Source organism: Myotis davidii, unplaced genomic scaffold (genome assembly GCF_000327345.1).
Source record: "Myotis davidii unplaced genomic scaffold, ASM32734v1 scaffold274, whole genome shotgun sequence".
In the NCBI taxonomy this organism is placed as follows: domain Eukaryota; kingdom Metazoa; phylum Chordata; class Mammalia; order Chiroptera; family Vespertilionidae; genus Myotis; species Myotis davidii.
This window is the reverse complement of record NW_006285613.1, coordinates 1,240,767-1,262,526: the sequence shown is the minus strand read 5'-3', so window position 1 is coordinate 1,262,526 and position 21,760 is coordinate 1,240,767. Positions and strand designations below refer to the sequence as shown.

At 35.6% G+C, this 21,760-nt stretch overlaps 1 protein-coding gene and 1 pseudogene across 4 annotated transcripts in view; both read left to right on the top strand.

Moving 5' to 3' along the window:
• Positions 1–14,851, top strand: part of UCHL3 (ubiquitin C-terminal hydrolase L3) — a 36,737-nt gene extending 21,886 nt beyond the window's left edge. Inside the window, exons 5-8 of one of the 4 annotated variants that reach the window (XM_015559224.1) lie at positions 3,754–3,945; positions 8,016–8,091; positions 13,970–14,028; positions 14,633–14,851. In XM_015559224.1, coding sequence (XP_015414710.1) covers positions 3,754–3,945; positions 8,016–8,091; positions 13,970–14,028; positions 14,633–14,716 — 411 coding nt within the window. In that variant the 3' untranslated portion in view covers positions 14,717–14,851. Of the gene's footprint in view, positions 1–3,753; positions 3,946–4,954; positions 5,109–8,015; positions 8,092–13,969; positions 14,029–14,632 lie in introns of those variants that run through there. The other 3 variants (XR_001512642.1, XM_015559226.1, XM_015559225.1) reach the window with 3 other exon arrangements.
• Positions 14,852–20,997: 6,146 nt separating this feature from the next.
• Positions 20,998–21,671, top strand: LOC102774448 (annotated as a pseudogene).
• The last annotated feature ends 89 nt before the right edge of the window (positions 21,672–21,760 follow it).

Genomic DNA, 21,760 nt, shown 5'->3' with positions numbered 1-21,760 from the left:
AATGGCTAACACTTCCAGTACTATGTTGAACAGGAGTGGTGAGAGGGGGCACCCCTGTCTTGTTCCTGTTCTTAGGGGGAATGGTGTTAGTTTTTGTCCATTGAGTATGATGCTGGCTGTGGGCCTGTCATAAATGGCTTTTATTATGTTGAGGTATGATCCTTCTACTCCTGCCTTACTGAGAGTTTTTATCAAAAATGGGTGTTGAATTTTGTCAAAAGCTTTTTCTGCATCAATTGATATGACCATGTGGTTTTTTTCTTTCAATTTGTTTATGTGATGTATCACGTTTATTGATTTGCGGATATTGTACCATCCTTGCATCCCTGGGATAAATCCTACTTGGTCATGGTGTATGATCTTTCTGATGTACGAAAAAAGTCTGCATTATTAACTGGTACATCTGGTAGACACACTCCCCCACCTTTTTATTAAAGGTTCAGTTCATTAATTTTTAGCCTTCATGGCATTTCTCATTTTTTTATTATTGAACAGGTTAAAGAGTTGTCGACTTATTTTTATAGTAAAGGCCCAGTGCATGGATTCGTGCACTGGTGGGGTCCCTTGACATATTCTGCAGGGATCAGGTTGAAACCAGCAGTCCAACACTGCCTGTTGCACCTGCTTGCCGCTCTTGCTCATTCCGGCTTCACTTCATCTCCCGCCACCACTGCTGCTTAGTAGGCTCACTGCCGCTCTGCTGTGGTCTTTGGGCTGCGGCAGCCAGCTGTGAGCTCTGTGTCTGGTGCCCGTCTGTCAGCTGATTGGCACTCCCGCTGTGGGAACGCACTGACCACCAGGGGGCAGCTCCTGTGGTGAGTGTCTGCCCCCTGGCGGTCAGTGTGCATCATAGCGATTGGTCATTGGGTCGCTTAGGCTTTTCTATATATAGATGTACAAAGTGACATGCACATTAATGGTGAAGGAATAATAATTTGGCCTTTTAGGACCCAGGTGTTTTTTTGTTTCTGAACTAAATATAAGTTTGTAAAATAGAAAGATTTGAATAGTGGTTGGGGTCTATAGATAGAAGTAGTAATAAATTTGCCTCCAAATCAATTAAATTACTTGACTGCTAGTGTGTGGGTGGTTTTGTGTGTAATGAAAACACTGAAATTAGAGCCAGGAGCTATGAGTTTTGCCGCTGGCTTTGACAGTCACTAGTTTTATGGCTTTGGGCAGGTCATCTAAATCCTTGGGCTGCTTTTAAAACAGCCCAACTGCCCAGCTGGTGTGGCTCAGTGGTTGAGTGTCAACCCATGAACCAGGAAGTCAGGTTTTGATTCCCAGTCAGAGCACATGCCCGGGTTGTGGGCTTGATCCCCAGTAGGGGTTGTGCAGGAGGCAGCCAATCAATGATTCTCTCACATCATTAATGTTTCTCTCCCCTCCCTTCCTCTTTGAAATCAATAAAAATATGTACTAACTAGGCCTGGCCAGCGTTGCTCAGTAGTTAAGCGTCCACCTATGAACCAAGAGGTCCCTGGTTTGATTCCCAGTCGGGGTTTCAGGCTTGGTCCCCAGTAGGGGGCATATGGGAGGTAGCCAATCAATTTCTCTCTCTCTCATCTATGTTTTTATCTCTATCCCTCTCCCTCCCTCTCTAAAATCAATAAAGACATATATATTTTTTAAAGTACTAAGTAGGATCATAGAATTTTCAGAGTTGAATGAGCCTCAGAAAGTGTTCAGGGAAATCCCCTTCATTTTCCTAAAGAGACTAAGTCATGGTTAGTGAAATCCATTATCACTAAGCAAGGACTTATTGCTTCTTCTCATTATGGTAATAAATGCTTTTAATTTTTTTATGCTGATTTAAATTAACATTTTTTATTTCATGTACTGACTGGTGTTATTTATTGGAGTAACAGTTATAAAGTTTTCATTTGGATTAACATAAAAAGTTAGTTATCACAAGCATGTTCATTGAATGAATAACTGTTGAGCCAGATTTGTCTTTTATGGTATTTGGTGTATGAAAGGGTGACTCTCAAAATATCTAATTTTAAGAGGATTACCCCCTCATTAGAATGTGGTCTAGTAACTTAGTATTAAATCTTCCTCTTGGCCACTTGGGCTGTACACCTCAGTGATTGAGAACATTGGATTCTAGAACCAGATTTCCTGTGTTTGAATCCCAGCCCTGCATGTACTGGTAATGTGCCCTGTGCATGTTAATTAACTTTTGTGTACTCTGGTTCCTCATTTGTAAAATGGGAATAATTATAGTGCCTATCTCATGGGTTACTGGGAGATTAAATAAACTAATACATATAAAGTGCTTCAGAGAGTGTCTGGCACAAAATAAGTGATACATATTTTAACTAATACTATTGTTAGGCCATGATTGCTTCCATTTAACTTGTCAGCCGAAATAAGAAGATAGTATGTTACATATTTCATGTATATTTCTTTTTTAAAAACAATTTGATATAATTCCATTTTAGTGAGTTTTTAAAAAATATGTTATAGATTTCAGAGAGGAAGGGTGTGGGATAGAGAGATAGAAACACCAATGATGAGAGAGAACCATTGATTGGCTGCCTCCTGCAAGCCCCACACTGGGGATCAGGCCTGCAACCTGGACTTGTGCCCTGAATGGGAATCGAACCGTGACCTCTTAATTCATAGGTGGACTTTCAACCACTGAGCCATGCCAGCTGGGTGCTTTTTTTTTTTTTCCCAGACAAGAGCTCTTGCTCATTTTATTCAGAGATTTATATTTAGGAAATGTCAATATAATCTGCTTTAGGTAGAAACAACACAGACAAAAAAGAAATAAAATATCATTATATGCCTGTTACTGAGTGTTCTCATATGTTTTTTTTAAAAAGACATTTAAAAAGTGTCATTTATGATGCTCTGCAGTATTTTACAGTATTAAATTATATTACTTAATTTCATATAATTACAATTTTTAAATTCTCAGATTTTTTTAAAGCTGGAAGGAAAGTAGTAAATCATCAAGACTAAATGCTTCACTTTATAAACAAGGGAATTGAGGCTCCAAGAAGTGAAATGACTTACCCAAAGTCACCGAGACTAGAGCTGGCAACCTCTCAAGTCGATTGTTCTTTCTTTCTTCCTTGATGCCTGCTGTTCCACTTTCAACTTGTACTGTCATTTATCAAGCTTTCTCTAAACTACTGTCTATAACAGAACATCTAGCTGGATAAGATGTTGAGTGTTTTTTGTTTGTTTTTCCAAAAAGAAGGCTTTGATTAGTAACATTTCACTCCTTTAGGAAACGTGTAATACTGTCCCTATTTATTTCAATTCAGTCAAATGTCCCTGGATGAATTCTTAGGTATATACTCAAGGGAGCAGGTTAAAACACACACATATACACACACACACACACACAAAAGAGGTATTATTTGCCTTGTCCAACTAAGAAAGGAAATTTCATGGCAGATTTTATTAATCAGAGTGATCAAACAGTTAAATTGCAGCCTATATTTTGTTCCTAGAGAATTTGAATAATCAATTCCACCAGTCTGCTATGCATATGATGATATGTAAATATTTTAGATGTGCACTTACAGAATCTATGGCATATACCCTGATATCTTGGTTATATATTTCCACTTTATCTGCTTTTAATCAATATTCATTTATGGTCTTTTTCTGGATTATGGTTGATTAAAAGTGCTAGACCATATAAATAGAAGTATGACCATACGTTGCTTTTAAAAATAAATGATCGCCAAGTAACGTGGTCTAAGTAAAATGTTCTCTTTTTCAATTATGTAGTCCTCCTCGCCATCCTCATCACAGCCTCATTGTAGCCACTGCAGAACGAAGGCCTCATCATTGTGTCACCATGCATCCCTGCCCTGGGTCAAACGTAACCATGTAGACCCTGCAAAGGCTACCAGTCCATCTCTCCGTCTTCGTCGCTGGCGACCCTTCTTACGCCTACCATCTTTGGGTCTCCATTCTGTTGTAAGTGTAGTCAATCTTCCATCTCTTCTTCCAGTGACAAGGGCAGTCCATTTTTTCCCTTAAACTTCTTCAGTCTTCAAAATGCTTTTCTCTTGGTTCATTCAACCATTAGTTTTCTCTCCCAGTAAGATTGCAAGCATACCTCCATGCTTTGCAGTCTAGCTTGACTTTCACCAATGCCTTGGTGAAATCCACCTTTCCACTTCATATCCTACCAATGTAAGAATGCCTGCCTTTTGATGAGTGTTAATTGACATTCATGATAATGTTTACGTTCCTATCATTCATTAAAGTGAATATGTATTCTTTTACCCTTCATCTTTCTGATTTCATTTAGTTGACTCGGGTCAACAAATGCTGTGTACCTTCTGAGTTCTATACCATTTCTTTTTTTTTTTTCATGTTTCTGAACATGACTTTAGGCTCTTGTCATGCTCTGGGGTGCTTTACTTACTCTATCCTTAATCTAATACTTCATGGTGTAGGGTGTTTCATCTAAGCTATTTTTTCTTGAGGTGGCTCAGGTACTTGGTTTAATCTTGATCCAATCTTCCTTGCCTATTCAGTTTAAAGAACATCTTTCCAAGTAAGAGGCGAAGGTTTTTTTCCTTGTGAATTGATGTAGGCTTCCCACAAATTTTAGGATTTCTCCTACTTGAGTAGATAATATTAGCAAACTATTTAAAAGTGTATATATATGTTCTTATAATCTTGCTAATTTTCTTAAATGTTGAGGTTGATGATGGAATTCTAATTATTTTCATAATTGAAATAAACTGCAGGTTTCAGCAACTACAGCTCTTGTCTTTCTGATGTTTTAGACTATTAGTGGCAATGACTTTGGATTGGTTGAGAGATTTGGTATATGCCATACATTTATAAGAAACTTGACACTTCTATAAATCATCATGACTTTCGAAGCCAAAGGAAGTCTGATTACACATAATGTTTAATGCTTAAAAAAAAATTGGTGTCAAACATTCTTTCCTCCCTTTACTTACTCTTCTAGAGCTATATTCAAATTCTGAAGTGGAGTCGTGGCACTTTTCCTTAAACATCTGCTTCCTCCAAATAGCAGTATGATCATCAAAAGAACCTTTGATTTTTGCTGAGTATCAACAAAACTGGTGTCTCTGTGTTTCATTATCTTCATTGGGTCACAGTGTGTATTTGTCATTTTTATTCATTTATCATATTTGTTGTTTCCCTACTGTGCCAATTTATACAGTAGGAGATATAAGGTGAATTAAATGATCAGAGTAAAACCCTAATTTTGTAAAGTCTGTTTTAGGCATAATTGATTCTAAATATGAATAAATTCCTTTGTACTTCAAATTATTCTAAATATAAATGAGCATATCATAAAATTTGTTTTTTCCAGGTTTATGTGTTTTTATATAATTTTGATCTTTGCTCAATATTAATTCCATTGCTTTATATCTTCATAAATATTTTCATAACCTAGTGGTTAAGCACACAGATTCTAGAATGACACTGCCTGGATTTGTGATCTAGAACATGTTACTTAATGCTTCCATGCCTCAGTTTTCTTGAGAGTAAAATGGGTATAATTATATTACCCACCTTGCAGGGTTTAAATGATATTTAATTGGTCAGTACATTTAAGACTTAGAACAGTGCCTAATATATATTAAGTACCTTACAATTATTAATTAAATTTCAACCATACCTTTTTATAATTTGAAATATCTGTTTAGTATTTACTTTCTATCTAATTCATTTGTTATATTACTTTTTAATTATTTGTGATAAGTATTTTATTCTAAATTAGGGAACTTTATAAAAATAATATATATAAATGTAGGCAAAAATGATCCAAATTTATAGCTTCTGTTTTTTGCCCTTTGTTTATTACATGTTGGTCATTTTTTTTAATGAAAAACTTATTGGAATTTGCTTTTTATTTATTCTTGTTTTGGGGTGGAATCATTTTTAAGCAATGAATAATTGCACTTTTCAGATTACACATAGACAAAAGGAAAAGGCTCATAGCAACTACTGACACACAATTTTGAGTCACTAGATTTAGTGATTTCTTATATTTTGTGATAATGCAGTATTAATATTGTAATAATACAGAATGTTTAGTATCACTTAACAATTTACAAAGTAATACATTTCATTTAAACCTCAAAACAGATAACAAAATCAGTGTTTACAGGGATTGAGTATATATGTTCATTTCTCTGACTCCAATTATACTACTTTTATCTTTAGCACAATTATATTTACTGGCAAGATAAGAAAAATGGAAGCTATAAGATGCAATATGCTTAGAAGAAATGGTGTTAAAATATTTTAAAATTTTTGAAAACATAGGTCAAAAGATTTAAAATACTTGATATCCTGTTGGAGAATCGTATCTTAAAATGAGAAAACCAGACCTTTTCCTAGTTGGATAAACAATTCTTTCTGGCATTTTTTATAGAATTGAATTTATCATTTGTAGAATTGCCTAGGTTTAGCCTTGAAAATTTGAATTCTCTTTTGGTCATTGGTATTAGATTGAGCAATCAGTAATACATTTGATTCTCTGACCAGGAAAGTAAGGGAACTCATTGTCACCATCTTTAATTATTTGAAGAAACATCATGCTCAGGAACTATTAGACTTTTTATTAGATGGTGGAAAACACTGGGAAACATATTTTAGCTTCTGTATGAGGGCCAAAGATGGAATGGATTGCTTCAAAGTCTAGTGACAGTTCCCTGTTGTTGGAGGGTCTACCAAAAGTACGGGCTGTGGTAGAGAGGAGATTAACAACAGTAACCTAGATGACTTGATTGCTACCAACTTCAGAATTCTTTAGTTCTATGTTGAAGTTAGGGAGAGCTAGTTTGCCACATCAATTTTTGTTCCTGTTTTCTCATTCATAAACTTGAAGAAAATAATTTCTGAAGAATAATGTGAGATTACATGAGTCACTCTATCTGTAAATGTTTTAAGAGCATTCAGTAAATCCAAGATAATGTTTCTTCTGTATCTTTCAATTTCTGCACCTGAAAACTTCACATCACAACTACTTAAAATTATGTAATTACTAACGAATAAAAAAAATACACGTTTTAGAGTTAAGCTACTATTGTGTTACCGGATGTTACATAATATGAGAAGTAATTTGATTTATGTCTTGTGAAAACTTTTTCTCTAAAATGTGTACTTGCATTTAACACTGATTGTACTTCATTTCACACCATTTAGATTCGATAAATAGTTAACACATATTTGTGTTAACTGTAGTTACTGTGTATTAAAGACAGTGTGAGTGAATCATGTATTGACTTTGCATAAGTTACTTGAATGTTTAACAAATGTAGCAGATATTGCTCATGAAAATTGAATTTGGTAAGCCAAAGTAGTTTTAATTTCAAAGCGTTTACTAAGAAAGCAAGAGAAAAATTATAGGCTACAGTTAGTTGTATTTTAATTTGCTCTTATCCTTATTTTCCCCCTTTAACCTTTTGGGTTATTTTCCTGAGTCTATTCATTTATAAATCTTTTGAATGTAGGATGAGTAAAGACACTTATTTTACTCTAAAACTCTTTATGTTCTATTTTTCAAAAAAATAATATTATCAAAGTCAAGTTATTAAGGGAAGAACTCACTTTAAGTCTTAAAACTTAGAGTTTTTAAAACTCTGTTTATGCTATTAAAATGTAAAAGATTTTCTTTTTCAAATTTCAAAAATTAGACAAATCACTTTATGCATTTATTTCATTCAGAAAGTGTACATTGCATATTTACTATATATATATACCAGGCATTGTATGAAGTGCTGGGCCTTTGAAGGTGAACAAAGCTTTAGATATTTAGATTGTTGAGATTAAGAAAACTGTGCTTGTCATTGACATTTTTCTTGTTGATGGGTGAGCACGTTGTTATAAACGTAAACATATTTACTCATTGTCCACTATATCAAAGGTTAAGCCTTTAATTATTTTGGATAAATGTTCTCTGATGTGATTTGATACTTGTATGTGTTTACATGTACTTGCTTGATTTGTTTGACTATAAACATATGTAATATGTATGTTTCCTCCTATTGCAGGCACCAAATATAGATGAAAAAGTAGATCTTCATTTTATTGCATTAGTTCACGTAGATGGGCATCTCTATGAGTTAGGTAAGAACTTTAAAAATTTACTCTGGGGAGAGAAATTGGAAATGAAAAAGTCTGTATTTGTGATAAATGGGATTGTTGGTATTTATTATTTACTTAAATTAATTGATTGTGTTATAGCATTGAACTGGCATAATGAAAGTTTTTCATTTAAGACTTCTTACTAGAAAAAATCAAATTTTTCTTTGGTGTTCAAGCAACTTACAATTCAAAATGTTTGCATACCACCTTTACATTTTAGCAAAGCAGTAAAGTAAAAATCATTATAGGAAACTCCTGTAAATCACTCCCAGCACTTTTTACTATATTATTGAGATAGATATCATAAACATCTGCATAAGCCATTTTGATCCTGAAACTAGTTTTAAGGCATAGTGTAATATTCATGTCTAGTTTTTATATTTGGTAATGAGTATTACTAGTTTTCAGGCTTTTGTACTATCCCTTTGTATTACATCTGACTTTTTAAAAAAAATGTATTTTTATTGATTTCAGAGAGGCAGGGAGAGGGAAAGACAGAGATAGAAACATCAATGATGAAAGAGAATCATTGATCGGCTGCCTCCTGCACACCCCCAACCAGGGATTGAGCCCACTGGCTGGCTACATCTGACTTTTTAAAAGACTTTACATGAGTCTGTTTTCTGGCAACAACTTCCTAAGGCATATGTCAAACTACACATGATTAATTACTTAGAATTTTGGCACTTAGTTTTTAAAAAGTTTAACTCTAGGTAGATTATTTCAGGGACTATTTGGAGGAAATCTTCATAATTTTAATTGTTTCATTTAGATAGAGAACTTCTTATGACTCCTTCATAATTGATCTATAGTACTTTAGTACTTATGAGTCCTTGTTCTTCTCCTTGAGACCTTCTTGTGTTAAAAAGTGGGGAGGGGGGCAATTAAAGAAACAAAAAAGTGAAGTACTTTTCAATATTAACTTGCCACTTTTAATTTTCTTAACTTATTTAAAGACAGAGTTTTTAAAAATTTTTAAATCTTTTTATTACAGTTTGCATTCAACACTTTTTGTACTAGTTTCAGGTGTACAGCATAGCTGATAGACATTCATGTAAATTAAGGACAAAGAATTTTGAAAGAACTCAGATTAAAACTGCAAATGAGGTCCATAAAATTTAGATGGATTTTGTGTTTGAAATATGCTAACAAAATTATATAATTTATTAAAAAGAAATTGCTCTATTAAAGGGGAAAAGGAAAGGAAATAACATATTTATAAAAATTGATGGTTGTCTTCTATAGTCAAATGATTTCAGTAGGAATCAAACTAAAATGAAAAGAAATTGTTATGGGAGTATGTAACAGACCTCAGAGCTTCACTAATTTATTCCATAAAATTTATATTTGCTAAGTCAGTCTATAAAATTTATATAGAGATAAGGTGTAATAGTGATTGGGGATTTCAGTTGTGTGACTGATTGCTGGAAACTTCATTTCCACTCTGAATAATAAAGAATAACTAGTAGAAATGGAAATAAAGAGAGTGCTGAGACTTACCAGACACATTCTGTTGACTTCAAGGAAGTAGATTTAGAAAAGGCCAGAGAAACGATACATATTATCCATAACTAGGGACTAAAAATTAATGGTGACTTTCAGGATGAAACACTTAGTAATAAAATAAACAATAACATTGAAAAGATACTTAGAAAAAATAAATCTGTGATCAATGGGAAGCAAACAGTTGTCTAAAAAACTCAATTTGAATAGTTAGCTAGCAGTGGAAAGAATGACATATATCAAAGGTAAGCTACATATGAAGAATGTCCTATTTTGTAGCATGCCAAGATCAACACAGAAGTATTTTAAAATTGGTTTGAAGTAAGAATATCAGAAAAGAAAGGCAGAACTACTGAGATCTTATTTATTTTAGGTGTTCTTTAGCAAGAATGATCAGTATGGCTGATGGAGAATTAGAGCCCTTTGGAGATAGCAATCTTTAAAGGAGTTTAAAGAACTTCAGGTCTAAAGAATAGTCATAATCTTTGATATATCAGAGAGCAGGGGGATACTTATAAGACAAATGTGGATGGGCAGTTGCAAGGGAAATGGACAGTAACCCTGATATAGATTCCTAATAAATTCGAAAGGAATCTTGAGCAAGAAGAGAATTGAGGTATTGAATAAAAAAATGTAGATGACATGATACTATAAATAAAGAACCCCAAAGATTCCACCAAAAAACTATTAGGACTGATAAATTAATGTAGTAAAGTGCAGGACGCAAAGTTAATATTCAGAAATCGATTGCATTTTTATACACCAATAATGAACTATCAGAAAGAGAAATTAAGAAAACAATTCACTTTACAATTGCATCAAAAAGAATTCAGTACCTAGGAATAAATGTAATAGCCAAGGAAGTAAAAGGTCTGTACTTGGAAAATTATAAAACATTGAAGAAAGAAATTGAAGAAGATACAAATAAATGGAAGCATATATTGTACTCATGGATAGAAAGAACTAACATTCTTAAAATGTCCATACTACCAAAAGCAATCTATAGACTCAGTGCAATCCCTGTCAAAATACCAATGGCATATTTCAAGAACTGGCATGAAAATAGACGCATACATCAATAGAACAGAATAGAGAGTCCTGAAATAAACCCACACCTATGTCAATTTATGACAGAGAAGGCAAAAATATACAATGGGATAAAGATAGTCTCTTCAATAAATGGTGTTAGGAAAACTGGATAGATACATGCAAAAAACTGAAACTAGATCACTTTCTTAACACCATACACAAGAATAAACTCAAAATGGATTAAAGACTTTAATATAAGACTCATAAAACTCCCAGAAGAAAAGATAGGCAGTAAACTCTTTGACATTGCTCTTAGTAATATTTTTTGGGTCTATCTCATTGGGCAAGGGAAACAAAAGAAAAAACACACAAATGGGACTACATCAAACTGAAAAGTTTTTGCATAGAAAAGAAAACGATCAACAAAATGAAAAGACAGCCTACCGAATGGAAGATATTCGCCAATGGTACATCCAATAAGGGGTTAATATCCAAAAGATATGAAGAACTCATATAACTCAACACAAAAAAACCCCACAAACACTCCAATTAAAAAATGGGCAGAGGACCTGAACAGACACTTTTTCAAAGAGGACATACAGCTGGTCTATAGACATATGAAAAGATGCTCAAAATCATTAATCTTGAGAGAAATGCAAATTAAAACCACAATAAGTTATTACCTCACACCTTTCAGAATAGCTAGTCAGTTTGGCTCAGTGGATAGAGCGTCAGCCTGTGGACTTGAAGGGTCCCAGGTTTGATTCCAGTTGGGGGCACATGCCTAGGTTGCAGGCTCGATCCCCAGTGGGGGGTGTGCAGAATCAATGATTCTCTCTCATCATTGATGTTTCTATCTCTCCCTCTTCCTCTCTGAAATCAATAAAAATCTATTTTAAAATAAAATTAATCCCCCCAGGATGCAGGAGGCAGCTGATAATGACTCTCTTGTCATTGATGTTTCTATCCACCTTTCCATTCCTCTCTGGAAATCAATAAAAATCTATTTTAAAAAATAAAATTAAAAAATTTTAAAGAAGAATAGCTATCAATAAATCAACAAACAAGTGTTAGAATGCGGAGAAAAGGGAACCCGCATATACTGTTAGTGGAATACTATAGGATACAGCATGGAGGTTCCTCAAAAAATTAAAAATAGAACTACAGTATTACCCCACAATTCCACTTCTGGGTATTTATCCTATTAAATCCAAAATACTAATATGAAAAGATAAATGCTTCTTTATGTTCATTGCAGCATTATTTACAATAGCCAAGATATGGAAGCAACCTCAGTGTCTATCAGCAGACGATTAGATAAAGAAGATGTGGTACATATATACAATGAAATATTACTTGGCCATAAAAAAGAATGAAATCTTACCATTTGCACTAACATGGATTGACCTGGAGTGTATTATGCTAAGTTAAATAAGTCAGAAAAACAAATACCATGTGATTTCACTTATATGTGGAATCTAAAAAAAACCCAAACAATAAATGGAGCAACAGATCAGAAACAGATTCGTACTTACAAAGAACAAATTGATAGTTGCGAGATGAGAAGGGCATTCAGGGCTGGGTGAAAAAGGTGAATGGATTAAGAAGTACCAGTTGGCAGTTACAAAATAGTAACAGGAATATGAAGTACGCATCTATACCAATGAAAGAAACATGCAAATTGACTGTCCCTCTGCTATGCCCACCAGCCAATCAGAGTGAGAATGCAAATTAACCCAACAAAGATGGTGGTTAATTTGCATATGTAGGCACAGAGCAAAGACTGAAGACAGCGTAGAAGGAAGCCAAGCGCTGCAGAAGGGAGCGAAGCTGCAGAGAAGCAAGCGGGGCACCAGAGAGCCGGACTCACAGCTGGCGAGCGCAGTGGCGGTGGCAGGAGCCTCTCCCACTTGTGTGGCAGCGCTAAGGAGCAGCAAGCAGGCTGGCGGTGAGGAGCAAGGGGTCCCAGATTGTGAGAAGAATGTCCGACTGCCAGCTTAGGCCCATGGGGAGCGGGCCTAAGCCGGCAGTCAGACACCCCCCAAGGGCTCCCCGACTGCGAAAGGGTGCAGGCTGGGCTAAGAGAACCCTCCCACCCTGAGTGCATGAATTTTGTGCTCTGGGCCTCTAGAAAGAAATATAATCAATAATATTATAATAACTGTGTATGGTGCCAGGTGGGTACTGGAAATGTCAGCAGCAGGACTTTGTAAAGTATATGATTGTCTAACCACTGTACTATACTCCTGAAATTAATATAATATTGAATGTCAACTGTAATTGAAAAAACATTTTTTTTCAAAAAGATTAAAGGAATCAAAAAGAAAATGGTAATTAAGAGAACACATCGTTTTTAAGAAAAAAATAATTAAGTAACCATATTTTTTTGTTTAATTTTTGCTTATAGTTTTTCTTTAAATGTGGTATCTATTAGTCTAAGTCTATTACTTCATATACTTATTGACTAAAAATTTTATTATATTTAGAAACCATAGAGTTATAGAAGGGATTGTGTTTTATGATTTGTACTTGAAGTGCCACTTATAAGACATTTGAGATGATAAATTTTGATGCACAGGATGGGGCAAAAGTAAATTTACAGTTTTAAGTATGCAAAACACAGTTTATTCTAGTATTATTATTTATTAATTATTGTAATATTTTCCATTCAAACATTTGTAAACCTACTTTGTGTAGAGTTATCAGTTACCTTTGGGTAACATGAGTTTATATAATTCTAGACTTTTTCATAGTATTGAAAAATTACTAGTTTATTCAAGTGACTATAGTTGCAGTTAGTTATTTTTGCTGGTCAGTAAAGTAATCCTAGTTTATTTAGATTATTATTCTATACTACTACCTTGAAGGTACACAATTAGTAGTAATATATAAAGCTTGGGATGGCTCCCTTTTGTTGATGTAAACATGTCAGTCTTAGAAGCCTTCTGATTTAACTCTTAAAGTGAAGAAATAATTTTTTTCCCATATTTCTGAGGGTAAAAACAGATCCTAACTTAAAAAAAAACCCTGACTTATTTTTCATATTCTTTTTAGGAAATTAAAGCAAGCCAATATGTATTTATAATAAATTCTGTTTATGAAGGTAATTTAGGTTTTCAAACATGGAAGCAAGGTTCTAATAACTTTACTTTTAATCTAATAACTTTTAATGTTAAAGAATATTCATAAGTAGCACATTTAAAATATTTGTTCTAGGACATATAATCATTTAACTTTTGCCTCACTGTGAGAGGAGGAAAGTGGAAGTTGAAAGTACATTATCTTGTACAAACAGCTAAACATTCAACTGTTTGTCTATTTTTTATAGATGGACGGAAACCATTTCCAATTAACCATGGTGAAACTAGTGATGAAACGTTGTTAGAGGTAAGAGTAAAACTTGGCCCACTTTAAGTGTTATTAATGTACTGGTTATCTTTGAAACATATCTAAAACTCACTTGTATAACATTTTATCTATATATGGATACTTCCTTGTCCTTGCTCTCTTGAAAAAATCCAAAAAGAAAAATTTGAGCTAGTGTTAACCTATAGCAAATAAAGAAGTTTTCAGAGCTCCTTGTGTGAACAAGTACCAAATTTGAAAAAGGCAAGAATAGTTTTGAAAGAGTTGCACATTGTATCCCATATTTCATTAGATTCATGATAACATCATTTGTATCTTGATCTTGATTTTAGAGATTTTTAAATTTATGAACAAATTGTGTGGCTTAGAATCAATGAAATGTAATTGTCAAGTTAAAAGTTTCTTAAAAGGATTTTAAGAAAGAACACTTACTGTATCTTATACTTTTGGACTAAGCTAATTAGGCCACGAAGTGTTCGTTCTTCTGGTGTGCTTTTTAGTTGTTCTTCATTTGGAAAAACAAGTGTGCAGTGTAACATTAGTACAAACTAGGAAAGTATGAAACACATGATTTGCAAGTAAAACACATGTTTATAAACTGAAAATTTATATTTTTCCCCTATAGGATGCCATAGAAGTTTGCAAGAAGTTTATGGAACGTGACCCTGATGAATTGAGATTCAATGCAATTGCTCTTTCTGCAGCATAGTTTGTCAATAATGGAAACACCAAGTACTGTATTATTTTGCAACAAAAATTTCATTTCTGCTGCCATACACTATCTCAAAAATTTTGATATTTTCATTAACTTGAATGATTAAACTTTATGTGAATTAAACTTTGACTTAATCTGTGTTTTATATACTTTGTCCTGAATTAAAGCTGCATTTCTTTTCTTCCCTTTCTTTCCTGTGAAGGATTTAGCTTGGTTGATGACTAGAAATAACCTTCTTATCCTCCTTAAAGTTTTATGGTAAGTTTTGTATTGGGACACAGACACAGTTTCCATCTGCATAGTGTGTATATACAGTGTCCCAAAAATATGTATGCACACTTTTAACAGCTGATAGCTCAATTGATGTTTCTTTTTAGCCAGACTAAGCTTTGAACAAAGGAAATTCATCCTAAATGCTATTGGAAGTTTGAAAATACGGTTGAAGTACAAACACTGCCTTTATACTAATTCAGTGTATATGTATTTTGTAGACTCCCTGTGTTCCCAAAATGTATACATGCTTTAACAGCTAATAACTCACTTCATATTCACTCCTTTTCAGGTTTAACTGATTGAAATATGGGTGAAGCTTTGAACAAAGAAAATTTACCCAGTAGACTTTTTTATGGGTATATATATAAAAGGTAAAGTTTACTGTACAAAACTGGGAACAGTCACCAAATGGAGGGGACACAAAAACCGAATGAAATGATTCTTGATGTTTGTGATTTCACATTAGCAACAGTGCCTGGACCAGAACGGTTATCAGTTTGAAAATAGGCACTGACAAAAAAAATTATTAATTTCTGTAGATTCTTTTAAATTTTGAAAATGAACTGTATGTTAATAAACACTGACTATAATCATTCAAAGTGTGTATACACCTGTTGGGGACACCCTCTGTATATCACGTGGTAACATTTATTTAGCAAACATTTGTTGAGCATCTAATTGCAATGAGCTGGACAGCGTTCTAGGTGCTGGAGTTACACCTGTGAGCACTGTTGACAAGTTCCATCGTCATGGGGCTTATGTTTTTTGTGAGAAGAGACAAATGAAACACATTAATAAGATACCAATCTTATTAATCTATGCTACCAATAGATGCTATGCAGAAAATTAAAGTCGGATTTGTGTTAGACAGTCTGAGTGTCTACTTTAGATTTTGTGGTCAGGGAAGGCTTCTGTAAAGAGGTAACTTGGAAGTTGAGCTCTGAATAGCAAAAGTAGCCACTAATAGAAAGGTGGTGGGGAAGAGAAGAGGTAATAATGCAGATCCCTAAAGTGGGACTATGTCACTGTGTTGTAAGACTAGAAAGAAGATTCATGCGATCAGAATACAGGAAGTAACGGAGAAAAAGGAGGGGCTTAGTGATACAGAAATACAGGAAAAGGCATTGGATGTATTACAGCTGTGATGGTAAACCCTTGGAAGGTTTTAAGCAAGAGAGTGACCTGATTTGATGTATATTTTTAGGAGGTCACTGAATTCTCTGGATAATATTTTGGGGTGGGGTAAGAATAGAGGTAGAGCGGAGCCCACTGCATTTGTTCAGTTAGAGATGATGGCCAAGTCGTGAAAGTGCAATAGTTTCCCTTATCTGAGGTCTTGCTTTCCACGGTTTCAGTTAGCCATGGTCAAACAGTCTAAAAATATTAAATGGAAAATTCCAGAAATAATTCATAAGTTTTAAATTGTGCACCATTCTGAGTAGCATGATGAAAACTTACACTGCACTTCTCTGTCCTGCCTGGGCCGTGAATCATCCCTTTTTGTGCATCATATCCACGCTGTTTGCACTTCGTCTGTTAGTCACGTAGCCTTCTCAGCAGTTCCACCATCATGGTATCTCAGTGCTTGTATTCAAAGGGCAAGAGAAGTGATGCTGGTAATTCAGATATGCCAAAGAGAACCCATAAAGTGCTTCCTATAGGTGAAAAGATATGTATGTAGAGGAAAAACGTATTTGCTGTCATCCACAGTTTCAGGTATCAACTGGGGTCTTGGAACATATGCTCCATAGATGAGGGGGAAGTGTTATAGTAGTAATTTAGATAGAGGTCTAAATTACTTATAGAGGTAATTTAGATAGTGGATTTGGGGGCTGTTTTGAAGAAGGAAGGGTTTCAGTTGAGTCTGAAAGGATAGGTGGGAGGCAGTAGGAAGGTGGCAGGGTTATTTACAGAGCTGGGTCAAAACAGGGTTGTGTGATGGCAATGTCCTTCCTATAGCATTTTGGGGGAGAGTATTGGTTACACAGGTGTATACATGTATGGAAACTCAATGAATGAATTCATTTAAAATCGGTACTTAACTGTATATTCATTTTACCTTAAAAATTTTTTTTAAAAAGCAGAGCCGAATTGGGTTGGCTGGAATCAGTATAACTTTTAGGAGAAAGACTAAATTGGTCCAGAATGAAGCTCTTGATAAAATTGAGTGTAAATGTTTATATAGGATCCACTAAGTTAATGTAGATTCCTGAGACAGTATCATGAGGTAAGTGGTATTTTAGGCAAAGTATTAGGGCCATGGCTTGCAGAATGGATTAGATCTTTGTTATTATTCTAAGTATGGTTGCATCAATATTACCTGGAAACTTGTTAGAAATGAAGAATTCCAGACCCCACCTTAGACCTACTAAATCAGTAAGATCTTACTACATTTTATGTAAGATCCCTGAGTGAGTCATACATACTAAGTTTGGGACTATACTGAGGAAGATTTACCAACTTTCTATGGTGAAGAGGGCTTGAATGAAGCGATAGCAGTAGGAATGGAGAAATAATCTGAAGTAATTCGATAAATTATGTAGCTGATGCTTTTGTCATGCCAATTAACAACCACCTAATATTATATTCTTTTGTTACATTGTTTGCATTTTGTATTCATATCTGTCTTGCATATTATCTTAAATATTTTAAATATTTCTGAGCAGTTTTCTACCTGTTGCCCTGCAAGATTTCTCATACTATATGATTTCTTAATTGGGCCTTAATGACATCTCACTAAGAATTTACATAGTTTCTCAGTATTTAATATGAAAATACTGTCTTGGCCCACTGTTAGTGGATAAGAAAGGGTTGAGATTAAGTACCTTTTGAAAATATGGGGTTAAAGTTACTTTTTAAAATGTAGATATATTAAGTGGGGACAATTGCAGAACTCAGTTTTTTTAAAAAAAATTATTCTGTGTTTTATGAATATCATTTCTAAACATTTTCTGGAGCAACATTTAGAACTAGCATTCTTTTGCACACACTTTAGGATAACAGTCCTGCTGGGGTTCTTGTCCCAGCATCAAGAAGGGTTCAGGAATCTGGAGAAGGCTGTGCATAACTAGAGTCCAGAGACGAAATATAATTTTGAAAGGCATTGGGGGTCAGAGGAGCCTAGCTAAAGAAACTAAGATCTCCTTGTCTCAGGACCCCATGCTTTTTATTAACACAAATTGTCATGAAGCGAGGCAGAGATATACACTTCAAAGGGTAGAGTTTCATATAGAGAGACATTGTCAGATCGGGGGAATTAGCCTGCGGCTGTTCAAGTGTTTGGCCAGTAGGAGGGAATAACATGAAGATTGCCCTAGCCGGCTTGGCTCAGTGGATAGAGCATCAGCCTGCGGACTGAAGGGTCCCAGGTTCGATTCCAGCCGAGGGCACATGCCTGGGTCTCGGGCTTGATCCCCAGTGGGTGGTGTGCAGGAGGCAGCTGATCAATGATTCTCTCTCATCATTGATGTTTCTATCTCTTTCTCTTCCCTTCCTCTCTGAAATCAATAAAGAAATATATTCAAAAAAAAATAACATGAAGGTTAAGATGCCCTGGGCTGTCTGGCAGCAAGCAATCATCCCTTTTCACGTTTGGGGAAATGCTTTTAACGATTCCCAATAGGCGATAACATATGTGACTCAGCCCTTGTTGAGTCCCCAAATTCCATCAATCTTTTGATGAAACTCTTGCAATTATGACATGTTGGAATTGGCTTCTGGCACAGTCCCTTGTGGAATATAAATCTTGAAAATTTTCTTTGGTTTCTCCCTTCTTAGGTTATATCTAGAATTTTAGTCCTTCTCCAACTCTATTTCTAGCAATACTTAGTTTAATCACTTTTTTAAAACTTAGCACTTATAGAAACGATTAAATTTGTATGGAAACTTACAAAGAGACACTAAGAGTGATCAAGTTGTGGCTCATTTCTGTATATTGCTGTTAATGACCATAATACATGCGGGCAATGAAACTTAAATGGGAACTGAAACTTGAAATGTTTTCACTTGGTGGACTTTTGGAAATTGACTAAACATTACCTTTCACCAGACGTAATGGTTTGCTTTATATTATTGAAACAGAGGAGCATTTATGAACTCGACAATATTTAACCCCTAATATTTTCCATGTTCATTTGTGATTAAAACCAAAGTTCAAACTAATATATCTTAACTGGAAACCATCATTAATGTATAAAAATTATTTAAAGAAATCTGATTTATTTGTGTTTACTACTTACTAGGTAAGCTTTATCATTGGGTTGTACATGACATACAACCTGCTTGTTTAAATAGTTTGAGAGATTTTCAGCCATTAATTGTCTTTCAAAATAAAGCATCTATAAGCTTAAGATTCTTGCCCTGCTGGTGTGGTTCAGTTGGTTGGAGCATCCTCAGGCCCATCAAAGGATTGTGGGTTCGATTCCCAGTTAGGGCACATACCAGGTTATAAGTTGGATCTCTGGTTGGGGCATGTGTGAACGGCAACTGATCGATTTTTCTCACATCTATGTTTCTCCTCCTTATTTCTCTAAAATCAACATTTTTTAAAAAAAGATTCTTATACTGGCACTTGCAAGAAAATTGTAAAGGGGGATAGTTTTGTTGCCTTAATAATAGGAAGCAAAAGGAGGCCAGACATTATTAAGCATGGTCATCTGGGCATCTTCACTAGGAAGCTGCAATTTCACTCTCCCCAGGGAACCAAGGGTCCATTCCCTGCAGATCAATAGGGGAAGGGACTAGACAAAGGGGAAGATGGGTGCATACAAAGTAAAGTTGGACTGATGCAGGGAAAATACGTGTCTGTCAGTCTAACCTGGGAGCAAAGGTCATTGGCTAGAGGGGTGGGGCCCATGAAAATTTGGGAATACATAATCCCTAGACAAAGGAATTCTCTCTTGTTCATCTGGCTTTGCTCCTGCTTCCGTGCTCTCACCTATGTACCCTTCATAGTCGTGTGGGCCTAGAGGATGTAGGCCCATGGCCATGTGGACCCCACATGCAATGACCGCATCTGGGAACATAAGTTAACCTAGCCAGATGCTGGACAGGACTGTGTTAGGATTATAGGGAAGTATAATCCTTAGTCACCATTTGTAGCTTCCCACCACAGGAGAACAAAGACCAGAAATCAGACCATATAAAGAATTAAAGCGTCCTAAAGACACCTGATTGCACACCTGCATTCCATCCACACCAAGCTCACCAACTCAGCCTCCCGCCATTGACTGCATATAAGGATGAAACTCCAGCTCCTGTCGTCAACACAGTGTTCCCTTGGCTCTGTGCTGTTCAGCCCTTCCCTTTGGGCATCCTATCCCCCATCCCCTTTTCCTTAAATTCAATTTTTCTTAAATCACTGTCTGAGATGGCTATATAGCCTGCCCATGCACCACCATGTTAAACCTTTCATACCGTGCAAATATGGGATGGAAACTGGGAAATGGCTTTAATCCTAGCTCTGCTAAAGACAAAATGGGACCTTTTCCTTGGCAGGACAGAGAGACATGGGATCTTGGAAACTCAGAGATTTAATTCCATGTATATAAATATCACTCATTCTCTCATGCAAGTCTCAAAAAATTCCTTTTCTCGTTACATTGCAAGAAGCCCACTTCCACCACTAACAGGTGGGGACACAGAGTTTCATCACTTTTTACATTTTTTAAAAATTTACTGATTTTACAAATCAAATCAGAGAGGAAGAGAGAGAAACATTAATTTGTTGTTTCACTTATTTACACATTTGATTGCTGCTTGTATGTGTTCTGACTGGAGATCAAGCCCACAACCATGGTGTATCAGGACAACGCTCTAACCAACTGAGCTACCTTGCCAGGGCCTAAGCTTTTCTATTTATAGAAATGTATTTCTTTTAGAGAAAGCCTATGCGCGCGCGCGTGCGCGCGCACACACACACACACACACACATACACACACACACACTCTACCTGGGAAATAACGTGCATGTGTACATATGTGTATGTAATAGTGTATATATATGTACACTCATGCTCACATACATTCACACTTTGAATAGGCAAATAACTTTAGTCCCAATTTTCTGTATATTATTTAAATCCCTGACTGAGGAGGTGAGGTTTTGGCTCTGGGTGATCCTTCTCCATCTGCTGTGTAGTGGCTGCTGGCCTCGCGGGAACAGTGGCCATGGACAGTTGGGGCGCTTTGCTCTCCTTCCAGCTGAAGAGGGATGTGGTGGGTCCTCCAGGGTGAAATTCCGGATTTCCCCAGGTCTTCCGGTAGGAGCTGTGACCAACTGTGCTGACAACATAGGAGCCAAAAATCTGTATATTATTTCTGTGAAGGGGATCAAGGGACAACTGAGCAGACTTCCTGCTGCCGGTGTGGGTGGCATGGTGATGGCCACAGTCTAAGAGGGGCATACCAGAGCTCAGAAAGGAGGTACATCCAGTGGTGGTAATTCGACAATGAAAGTCAGACCAGAGAAAAGATGGCGTGTTTCTTTATTTTGAAGATAATGCGGGGGTCATAGTAAACAATAAAGAGGAAATGAAAGGTTCTGCCATCACAGGACCAATTGCAATGAAGTGTGCAGATTTGTGGCCCAGGATTGCATCCATTGGTGGCAGCATTGCATGATTCTCTGGTGTATTTGTAAAGGAAAAACCAATTAAAAATTGGTGATATGAAAAAATGAAATATAAGTATTTCTCTCTTTTCCATGACCAGCACAGCTAGAGACCGGACAGGAGTCCTGAGTAGGGGCAACGGGGATTGAGAAAA